This window comes from Sceloporus occidentalis, unplaced genomic scaffold, assembly GCF_023333645.1.
Source record: "Sceloporus occidentalis isolate IW3139 unplaced genomic scaffold, rSceOcc1.0.p SCAF_3, whole genome shotgun sequence".
NCBI lineage: Eukaryota > Metazoa > Chordata > Lepidosauria > Squamata > Phrynosomatidae > Sceloporus > Sceloporus occidentalis.
The window spans coordinates 122,316,578-122,328,696 of NW_028316983.1; the positions used below are offsets into that span (position 1 = coordinate 122,316,578).

At 40.5% G+C, this 12,119-nt stretch overlaps 1 protein-coding gene across 1 annotated transcript in view; it reads right to left on the reverse strand.

Moving 5' to 3' along the window:
* Positions 1–4,985: 4,985 nt before the first annotated feature.
* LOC149316686 (dimethylaniline monooxygenase [N-oxide-forming] 2-like) overlaps positions 4,986–12,119 on the reverse strand; it is a 61,772-nt gene continuing 54,638 nt past the window's right edge. The window contains exon 9 of the mRNA XM_089516041.1: positions 4,986–5,560. Within this exon, the coding sequence (XP_089372167.1) occupies positions 5,218–5,560 (343 nt within the window). The 3' untranslated portion in view covers positions 4,986–5,217. The remainder of the gene's footprint in view (positions 5,561–12,119) is intronic.

Genomic DNA, 12,119 nt, shown 5'->3' on the forward strand with positions numbered 1-12,119 from the left:
CTCTCCCCCCCCCCCCTTTTTTTTTTTTTTTTTTTTTTTTTTGAAGATGGGGACAACATTTGCCCTCCTTAGTCTGTTGGGATTTATATTCTCCAGGAGTTCTAAAAGATTATTGGCAGTGGCTCTGAGATTACTTCTGCCAGCCATGGACACTTGAATTCATTTAGATTAATTATGATTCAAAACACTCTGCAGAAATAATCCAGTTTGAGACTGCTTTAACTGCCCTGGCTCAGTGCTAGGGAATCCTGGGAACTGTAGTTTATTGTGGCACTATAGCTCTCTCACAGAGAAGAAGGCTAAATGTCTAACAAAACCAGACTTCCCAGAATTCCCTATCATTGAACCCGGGCAGTTAAGGAAGTCTCAAACTGGATTATTTCTGGAGTGTGTTTTTGACTGATGTTTTATTTACTTATTCTATGCTGCATTTCCTGTACTGCATCCTTTACTTTATTTTCCTCAGGTTGAGCACCCTTTTCCTTTTGTAAGAAGACTGAGGCAAAGAAAGTGTCAAGTAGTTCGGCCCTTTCTTTGGAGTTTATCACATGGGGGAGAAAGTGTCATGCTCTCATTTTTTTTTGTTACCATTGTGCAATTGCGAAGAAGATGATCACATGACATCGGGATGATCATGTTGCCCACAAGTTATCAAAGTGTCATGTTCCCATCAGATTGTATTAACAATTGAAATTGTTAATAACATCTCAAAAGCATAATCTAAATATTATTACCACAAGTGTGTACTTACAAAGCACTACAATTGCGCAGTTGCACATTTCTGGAATTGCAGTTTCATTCCCAGCTTGCTAATCAAAATAACAGCAATGACGGTTGTGGGGAGGGGAGAACCGCCAGGATATCTCTTCTGCACCTCTGCAGAGTCTACAAAAATGGAACCATAACGCTTCAGGTATGTACACTAAAAGTGCTATTCTTCTGTAATTAAATTGCATCATTTTTGGTTTAGGTGTGATAATCTCCCATTACTGTTTCATTGCTACTGCACAATCATACAATTGTGAAATGGTAACAGAAAAAAACGGGAGCATGACGCTTTCTCCCCCATGTGAACTCCTCTGTCCCCTGTTAGCATTTTACCATCTTCTCCACAAAATGGCCCTGCCATTTTCTTCTTTTTCCTTGTCCAAGGTCATCCAATGGGTTTCCATGGTTGAGCTAGGAATCAAACCCTGGTCTTCAGACACATAGTCCAACACTCATAGAATCATGGAATCATAGGCGCGTTACAGACCGCCGAATTGCGGTGGTCTGCTGCCGGCACCGCTTGCAGCGTCCGGGAGCCGCAGCTTCTAAACCGCAGGACTCCCAGACACTGCAAGGAAGGAGCGCGGAAATCGTGCTCCTTCCTGGGCACCGGAAGTGGCGCTGCAAAGCGCAAGGCATGCTTTCGCGGCGTCACTTCCACCGCGACACGTCTGGACCCTAGGCGTCCAAGACGTCAAAATGGCAGTGGCCATGTGGAACGGCCGTCGCCATTTGTTATGGGCAGAGTCCATAACAGGAGTAGGGGCGTCTAGAAGAGACGCCCCTTTTTTAAACTGGGACGTCCTAAGGACATCCCAAATGGCGGACTGTAACCTGCCATAGAATTGTAGAGTTGGAACAGACCTCAAGGGCCATCCAGTCCACCCCGTGCCATGCAGGCACTCACAATCAAAGCACCCCTGACAGATGGCCATCCAGCTTCTGTTTAAAGACCTCCAAAAGAAGGAGACTCCACAATCCTCTGAGGGAGTATGTTCCACTGTCGAACAGCCTTTACTGTCAGTAAGTTCTTCCTAATATTTACGTGGAATCTCTTTTCCTGTAGCTTGTATCCATCGTTCTGGGTCCTATTCTCTGGAGCAGAAAACAAGCTTGCTCCTTCCTCAATATGACATCCCTTCAAATAGTTAAACAGCACTATCATATCACCTCTTAACCATCTCCTCACCAGGCTAAACATCCCCAGCTCCCTAAGTCCCTCCTCATAGGGCATGGTTTCCACAACCTTCACCATTTTGGTCGCCCTCCTCTGGACACACTCCAGTTTCTCAACATCCTTTTTGAATTGTGGTGCCAAGAACTAGATACAGTCCTGGCATGACTTGTTTTTGTGAAACCCATGTTGTCTTTTTTTGATTATGGCATTCCCTCGTAAATGTTTACAGACTGCCTGTGATCTACTCTAGAATTATTCCTGGTATTGACAGCAAACTAACTGGTGGTAAATGTTGGGATCGTCTCTCTCCCCCACCCCTTTTTGAAGATGGAGACCACATTTGCCCTCCTCCAGTCTGCTAGGAGCTCTCCTGTTCTCCAGGATTTCTCAAAGATTATTGCCAATAGCTCTAAGATTACATTTGCCAGCTGTTTTACTCTTGGTCATCTGGTCCCAAAACCTAAACTCACAAACCAGGTATTCCTGTACTTTTCTTTACTTATTCTGTGCTGCATTTCCCTTATTATGTCCTTTGCTCCATTTTCCTCTGGTTGAGCACACTTTTCCTTGTGTGAGAAGACTGAGGCAAAGAAGGTGAGTAGTTCTCCCTTTCCTCTGGCCCCTGTTAGCATTTTGCCATCTTCTCCACACAATGGGCCTTGCCATTTCCTTCTTTTTCCTTTTGCTACGAATATACCCCCAAAAGTCCTTTTTATTGTTCTTAATCTCTCTAGCAAACCTGAGCTCATTCTGTGCTTTACCTTTTTTTAGTTTGCCCCTACATGTGCTAGCTATTTGTTTGAATTCCTCTTTGGTGATTTTCCCCCTTTTCCATTTCTTATATATCTCTCATCTAAAACTTAGTTGCGTTGAAAGTCCTTCCTGGTTCCTTGAGACATTTCCCTTTTCCCCTCCTCATTGGAACTGTTTGAAATTGTGCCTTCAGTATCTCCCTTTTGAGAAACTCCCATCCATCCTGGACTCCTTTCTCTTTTAGCATTCCTGACGACAGGATTACCCCCAGTATTTCCCTATGTTTACTGAAATCAGCTCTACTAAAGTCTAGAATGAGTGTCTGCTCCTCCTTCCACTGTATAACAAACTCTAGGAGAACATGATCACTCCCACCTAAGGATCCCATGACTTGTACCTCATTAACCAGGTCATCCCTGTTAGTTAGGATCAGATCTAAAATAGCTGATTCCCTTGTTGCCTCTTCCACTGTTTGGACAATGAAATTGTCTTCCAGGCAAGTGAGGGATTTGGTAGATGTTAACATTTTGGCTGAGTTTGACTTCCACCAAATATCAGGACAGTTGAAGTCAGCCATCACTACTACATCTCTCCTTTGGGAGAGTGTGGTCATCTGTTCCAGAAAGGCATAATCCAATTCCTCAGTCTGACTTGGGGGTCTGTAGTAGACTCCCACCATGACATCCCTGTTGTTTCTCTCCCCCTTGATTTTAATCCAGAAGTTCTCCACCTTGCTTCTGGAATTTAAGTCTTGGAATTCTTCACAGGTCTAAACATCCCTGACATATAATACTATTCCTCATCAAACCAGTGTACCACATTAGCACCTCAGCTATGAGAAGTTTTATGCAGTGATTTTAAAGTATTTTTGTTGTTGCGTGCCTTCAAGTTGTTTGTGAGATACGACAACCCTAAGGCAACCCTTTCATGGGGTTTTCTTGGCACATTTCTTAAGAGGGTTTAAATCCCTGTTCAGCCATGGAACCCTACTTTGTTGATCTGTTTCAATACTTCATCTCCTGGCCATTGTAGCTTTAGACATGCCTTGGGAAAACCCTTAAGTTCAATAAGCCTCTTTGTTGTTTGTGCTATGAAAGATAAATGGAATACCAGCTCTGGAATGTGAGTGTTTACTTTATCTTGAAGAAACATAACTTAGAACTTTGATTCATACTTCTAATTCTTATTACTTAAGTGATCTAGGCCACTGCCTTTGACTGCAAAAATGGTTTCCAGTTGGGCTGAAAAAATGTTACATTTTAGCCTCAGTGGGAGATTTTTATAGAATTAAAAATGAGCAATTGTAGGGCCTTGAAAACTCACCTTGTAACCTTGGGTAAGTCACACACACTCAGCCCCAGATAACCCAATGATAGGTTCACTGTAGGGTTGCCATAAGTTGAAAACAACTTTAAGGCACAAAACAACAAAAGAAAAACAGATAGCTGAATACCCTACACTATTCTGTGAGGAAACATTTTGAAATTTTATCCCTTTGCCCCTCCCTTTCTTCAACTGAATGATATGCTTTTCATATGATTGTGCATACACTTAATTTTAAAAAGGTGGCCAATCTTTCTTAAAGGTGTAAAGACAATTGCTGCAGACTGCATGGTCTCAGCTACTATCATTTGTTTTATTCCCATTGCCTCTAGATCCTGCCCCTGGAGCAATGATGCTGGTGGCAGTTGCAGGAACAGCACCGTCTTTTTCAGTACCTGCCAATCTTCACCCGGCCTTGCTGCCTACCCCTTTTCTGTCTGGTCCTTTCTGGGACCCACTAGGTTGATTTTGTAAAGCCACCAGAAATCAGTTTTACACAGAACTCTCTTAGTCAACAGTGCTCACCAGCTTGCTAATCTTCACTCAGGACTTTATCACACGGGGGAAATTGGAGAGAAAATCAGGGGTTTAACTGTCATTATTCTGGGAAAGTCACGTGACCGCAGGAAGATTTTCACCCACATCCCGATTAAAGAGGACCTATCCTGGGAATAACCAAGTAATAACCAGCAACAAATCATTCACAGGATTTCCCTGTGAATGATTTGTTGGTGGTTATTACCTGGTTATTGCTGGGATAAGTCCTCTTTAATTGTGACGTTGTATGAAAATCTTCAGCGGGATCATACAACTTTCATGGGATAATGACAGTTTAAACCCCTGCTTGTCCCCGATTTTCTGCATGTGATAAAATCCTCAGACTTTTGTTCTCTCTGAGATAGAAAGATGGATGAACAGACAGTAATTACAAGCATATCTACAAATGCATACATACAGACATATATTGGTGTATTTTTGCACACACCCTTCATATTACAGAATTTATTAAAGAAAGAAAATCATTTTTTTCCATTTGTGAATATATATGCAGAAGCTGAAAGCACTGGAGGCCTGACTGCAGCCTTGGAATCAATGAATCTTGCAGTGATTCAACAGATGCACAGTTAGTCTGATCATTATAGGAGGAAGTGCCATACATAACTATTCCAATCTGAATTCAAGTTATCAGTCTTGCATTACTGGGTGGAGATCAGGAATACAGCAGCCAAGAGGACAATGATACTGATGATTTTAAGCAGGAAGAATTGGTGTGCAGAGTTGTCCACAACTCGGGTTTTGGTGGGTTTGATGATCCGCTCCCCTTGGGTGAGGATGGCATTTCTGGCACCAGACCACTTTCCTGGTCCCATCAGACGGAACTGGAATGGGCTACAAGGCCCAAAGAAGATGGTAATGGCCAACTTGGGATCCCTCAGCAGCAGTGAGAACAGATCTGGCTTTGATCCTGTTTCAAAAGCAAGCTCATCCAGGTACTCAATGAAATCTGTTTGGATTGACTGGCTGCGGCTGGTGCCAAACCTTTGGAAGTGGAGAAGGCAGAGAAGCAGAAATTACAACCACATATCATAGGTTGGAGTTACTACATAGTGTTATTCTAGATGATCAATTTGGGCAAGAATAACATAGTGAAGAGAATCAGCATGGTGTAGTAGTTTGTGAGCCAGACTAGAGCTGCATCTGCACTGCAGAAATAATCCAGTTTGACACTACTTTAGCTCCCATGGCTAAATGTTATGAAATTCTGGAAATTGTAAGTTTTGATATATGTCTCTGTGTATTACTTTTTATCATAAAGGAAACAAAAAAGAAGAAGAAGAAGAAGAAGAAGAAGAAGAAGAAGAAGAAGAAGAAGAAGAAGAAGAAGAAGAAGAAAAGGTTAATACATAGAACATATGAATTTATATATATTACAATAGGGAAGTAATACAATACAGAAAAAGAATGAAAAATAAAAATAAAAAACAGGAAAAATCAAAGAAAAATGTGAGCAATTAACCACTAATACTTACCACCCAAGTGAATTTTATGGCTTTCCATTCATCTGTCTTACAGTTTTATATATACAGTGCGCCCATGCCATACACGGCTTCACTTGCGTGGCTTTCAGCATACACTGAAGCCACGGTAGAATTTAATGAATGGTGCGTGCACGGCACAGCACCCACGTGCCCCATTATTTTCAATGGGGTGTGAGCATACACAATTTTCCCCTTATGTGGAGTGGGTGGGTGGGGCAGAACGGATCCCCTGCATAAGGGAAGGGACCCCTGGAAGTCTTTAAACAGAGGCTTGATGGCAATCTGTCGGTGATGCTTTGATTGAGATTTCTTACATAGCAGGGGGTTGGACTGGATGGCCCTTGAGGTCTCTTCCAACTTTACAATTCTATGACCACTGTACATATCATGGTATTACTTCTCTACAAACAAGAGAAATAGGAGAAAGAAAACAAAAGAGAAAAGTTGTTCTGACTTACAGCAACATTAAGGTAAATGTATGTGCAGGTTATCTTGCCAGGATTTCAGTGGGGGGTTGCCACTGCCTTCCTCTGAGGCTGAGAGAGTGTGACTTGCCCAAGGCCATACTTCTACACATTCTAGGAATTATGTGAATTGTAGTTTTTCCCCATTTAGTTTTTATTTTTATTTTTTTAAAAACGCATATAAATTGAAGATATAATTACAGAGATGAGATTGACCTTAGTGTAAACTATAGTACAGAATACCAATATCTTATATCAGCACATTGCAAACTTGAAACATTTTGTACTTCCAATAGTATCTCATTAGGAAGGGGTGATGAAAGTTTCAACCATTGAACCTCACTCAATTGTTTCCAAGTAGGTATTCATATTTAGGTACATGTCAAACGTTAAACGTTAAGCTTAAACTAATAACATTCCAAAGAAAAAGATTAATAAAAAATCCATTGCAAAATGTGTGTGTGTCCTCTTGTATGATTTTATTCTAATATATGTTTTATGTCTATACATTCTTCATTAAGTCATTTATACCATTTCGTTAAGTCAACTGAGAACAATCCAAAACTATAACATTAATAGATTAAGTTCCCCTTTGAGATTAATATTATTTGTATTTATATAATGTTCTTAACATTTCCATTTTGATTTCTTTTCTCTGTCATATTTTTCAAATGGAAGCCATTCCTTTTCTTATTTATCAACTTGTTATTAATTAGGAATGTCATGATGTCTAGTTCCGTCATATCTACAACTCTCATCTTCCATTCCTCTATTGTTGGGGTTTCTTCCAATTTCCATTTCTTCGCTATACATAATCTGGCAGCTGTTACTAAATATAATAAAATTCTTCAATAGGATCTTTCATCTTCTTTTTTGAGGATTGACGTAATATTCAGTAAGTAAAGCTCTGGTTTTAATGGAAATTGTATGTTTAGTTTGGTTTGAATTATCATATATATGGCATCCTAGAATTTCTTAATACGTGGACATGATCACCACATATGGTATAATGTACCAGCTTTTTTGCGACATTTCCAGCATCTTTCTTTCCCTGACCATTATGAATTGTAATTTTGTGAGGGAATGGGCTGATTTTATTAATTATAAATTTGTTCTTTTTTCTTTTTCGTGTGCTATCTCCTTGGCAAAACAGAATTATTATAAATCTGTGACTGAGGCTAATGACTGGCAGCCACAGCATCTTCTCTGCATTTGAAGGAGCCCTGGTGGCGCAGTGTTTAAATGCCTGTACCATAAGGTTGCGAGTTCAATACCAGCAAAAGGGCTCAAGCTTGACTCAGGCTTGCATCCTTCCAGGGTCGCTAAAATGAGTACCCAGATTGTTGGGGACAATTAGCTTACAGTTGTAAACCACAACACTTAGTTCAGTATGAAGTGATATATAAATGAAGCTGTTTGAGTTTTTTTATTCTCTAGTAAAATTTTGGTTCCACACTCATTTTCACCCACTGATTTTGCTTATTATTTTACTACTAAGATTGAAACAATCCGTTCCAACCTTGATTCTCTGCATTCTTCTTTTAATCCAGCAACTTAATCATCTATAACTGGAACATTCTTTGCTTTTTCTTCTGTTTCATTGGGTGAATTATCTAAAATCGTGAATTCTTCTAAACCGACAACCTACTCTCTCATTCCACTTCCTTCTCATCTTTTGATTTCTGTTGCCCCCTCTATTTTACCTTCTCTTCTTTATACTATCAACCTTTCTCTCTCTAATGGCTCCATCCCTCCTGCCTTTAAGCATGCTCTAGTTTCAACAATGTTGAAACAGCTTTCTCTTGAGCCATCTTCTTTCTCAAGTTGTCGGCCTATCTCACTTCTTCCTTTTCTATCTAAGGTTTAGAACATGTTGTTTATTTTCACTGTCTGGAGTTTCCTACTGCTAATTCTATTCTTGATTCTTTTCAGTCCAGCTTTCAGCCACTGCATTCGACTGAGACTGGACTAAGATCACTGATGATCTTTTACTGGCTAAATCTAAAGGTCTTTATTCTGTTCTAGTCCTCCCGGATCGCTCTGCTGTGTTTGACACCATTTATCATGGTCTCTTGGTGGCTTTACTCCAAGACTTGGGTTTTGCAGGATCAGTTTTAAATTGGTTTCAATCTTACCTGTCAAACAGATCTTTTGCGCTGGTTACAGGAGGTCAGGTTTCTGCACCCGTCTTATTAGCTGTTGGAGTCCCTCAGGGTTCTGTCTTGGGTCCTTTACTGTTCTCCTTTTATACCCTGTCCCTGGGAAATCTTATTAGCTCCTACAGCTTTCAGTATCACCTGTATGCTGACGATACCCAGCTGTACTTCTCTACCCTTGAGATTTCACTGGGTGTTGAGCAGTGAATGTCATCATGTCTTGTTGCGGTGTCTGAGTGGATGATTCACTGGCATCTGAAGCTCAACATGGCTAAAACTGAGCTACTTGTCTTCCCACCCAACCCTCTTTGCAATGTTCTTTGTCAATTACAGTGAATGACATTTCTATTCAATCTGTCAATGAGGCCTGTAGTCTTGGTTTCCTATTTGACTCTTTGTTATCGTTCACCCCACAGATCCAGGCTACAGCCAAGGCATTCAGATTCTTTCTTTATAATCTCGTCAGAATTTGACTGTTTCTATTTGCTTCAACGGCGAAGACTTTGGTGCATGCACTGATGATATCACACCTGGATTATTGCAACTCATTGCTAGTGGGTCTTCCTATTTCCCACCTTAGCCCCCTAATCTCTGGGCAACTCTCAGCAGCCAGGATCATTTTCTCTGCCTGTCGCTTTAATCATGTTACCCCCTTATTGTTATCCCTCTATTGGCACCCCATTCCTTTCAGAATCTGATATAAAATTCTTCTCCTGACCTTTAAAGCCCTTCATGGCTTGGAACCTCTTATTTGCCAATGCTCATTACTCCTTACTGCCCTCCACACAAATTGGGCTCTTATGGGATCTTATGGGTCTTCTGACCCAGTCAAGGGTCTCCCTCTCCCTTGCTGGAATCAGCCCCTTCTCCTGTGTTGCTCCTCAATCTCCTCCCCACACAATAACAACAACAACAACAACAACAACAATAATAAGCCCACCTCACTCTATGGATCAAGGCTGGTTACAATAAAAGAAATAAAAACACATAATCAATACATAACTCAACAGAATAAACGACTAGACAATCCCCACCCCTCCACCAACAGCAAAATAATAACAATCAAATACAAATTACATGGTTAAAATAAATAATTATAAACAGTTAAAATGGGCAAATGGAGTAGGATAACCAGGGGAAGATGGGGTATCATTTGATGGGACATCAGTCTGGGAAATCCTGCCAGAAGAGATCCATCTTGACTGCCATTTTAAAGGTGTCCAAAGTGGTAATATGACAGATCTCATCCAGCAGGTCATTCCACACTTTCAGAGCAGCTCATGTAGGGTTGCCATAACCCGGCGGCCCCCGTGCCATTCACAGTTTCGGGGGGCCCCTCCCGGTCACGGTCCGGTTTGGGCCCCCACCCGTGCCTTGTTCCCGGTTTGGGGGGTCCGCTCCGGCCATTGCCGCTGCTGCTAATGCGGCTGCTGCGGCGCCGACCCACCTCCTCCTCCTCCTCCGGCTCCGCCTTCCTCCTCTTCCTCGGCGGGCCGGCGGCAGAAGCGCCGCTGCCACCGCGCCCCCACTGGGAGGGCTTGCGCGCTGCCCAGGCCTCAGTAGGGGTCAGTGGCAGCGCGCGCGCCTTTCCGCATTCCCTCCGCGCGCGCCTGCACCATTCCCTCCGCGCGTGCGCGTGTGCTTGCCCCGCTTCCCTTCCTCCCACGCCAGGCATCCTAAGGAGGAGGAGGAGGGGGGGAGGAGGAGAAGGAGGAGGAAGGAGCCGGAGGAAGGGTGCCTGAAGGCCAGGGCAGAATTGGGCCACAGAAGGAGGAGGAGGAGGAAGAGGAAAGCTGAGTCAGTGGCCATTAGGTCTGCCTTGGTATTTTGGGGGTTTTAAATTATTTTTTAAAATATAAAATACTTATTTTATTTTTTTTTTAATTTTTATTATTGCTTTTTATTTTTTATTTTATTAATTTTTATTATTGCTTGTTTTTATGTTATTTTATTAATTTTTATTATTGCTTGTTTTTATTTAATTTTATTAATTTTTATTATTGCTTGTTTTTATTTAATTTTATTAATTTTTATTATTGCTTTTTATTTTTTATTTTATTAATTTTTATTATTGCTTGTTTTTATTTTATTTTATTAATTTTTATTATTGCTTGTTTTATTTTATTTCATTAATTTTTATTATTGCTTGTTTTATTTTATTTCATTAATTTTATTATTGCTTGTTTTTGTTTTATTTTATTAATTTTTATTATTGCTTGTTTTTTATTTTATTACATTAATTTTTATTATCAAATATATACATCCCTGCCTTGTTTTTTATTTATTTTTTCATTATTTTTTATTATTAAATATATGCAAGTGCATTTTTTGTGTATTTATGGTGCTTTGAATGCTAACAAGTCTGCCTTTCTTGGCCAATTATGATGATGATGATGATGATGATGATGATGATGATGATGATATTGACATCAACAAGCCTCTGAGGCACGGCCAATGTAACTTGCTGTGATTTTTACAAACTCATGCGCAGTGAAGAAAAACCACAGTCCCTTGCCCAAGTACACACTTCTGAGAAGTAAAGTTGAACCTGAGGGCAAGTCCATTTCTGCCATCTGTCTAGGAATAATGCCAAAATGTCCTCCATTTTGATCATGCCTAAAAACATGCATTTATATTAACATTTTTAAAAAAAAACCTCAATTTTTTGTGCGTCCTCCATTTTTATAAAAATGTGTCCTACATTTGAAAATGTTGCCCTACATTTGTCCTACATTTGTCCCGGTTTGGAGGTCCTCACTTATGGCAACCCTAAGCTCATGAGAAGATCCTCTGGGAGACTTCAGCCAACCTGGTCTTCCTAGGCTGCAGTAAATTGTTCTCAGAAGTCCTGAGTGTGCAGGGTGGATTGTAGGAGAGGAGGCATTTCTGCAAGTAAGCTGGACCCAAGTCATGTAGGGCTTTAAAGGTGATAACCAAGAAGCAATTAAGAACTATTACTTTCTTGGCTAATTTTAAGGCCAAATTGAAGATATTCTTGTTTAGGGAGGCATTCCAAATTACTGGTTGTTAATCTGCTGCTTACTCTGTCTTTATTGTATACTAGTTAGTATTATTTTAGAGATATTTTAATCATATAATGTTGTTGTTTTAGACTGTATGCCACTTGGCAGATTTTTATTCTTTTATTCTTATTTTATTTGACCCTTACTATGTAAAGCGCCATGCAAAATTTACACCGCTCTATAAATAAATGTTAATAAATAATAATAACATTTAGCTTTCTCTGTCAGAGAGCTCTTGTTACACAACAAACTACAATTCCCAGAATTCCATAGCATTGATCCAGGGTAGTTAAAGTGGTATCAAACTGCATTATTCCTGCTGTGTGGATGACATTTAGGACTCTGGGAGACCAGAGTCTGAATCCCTGCTTGGTTGTGGAAATCTCTGAGATTACCTAGGGCAAGGGACATTTTCT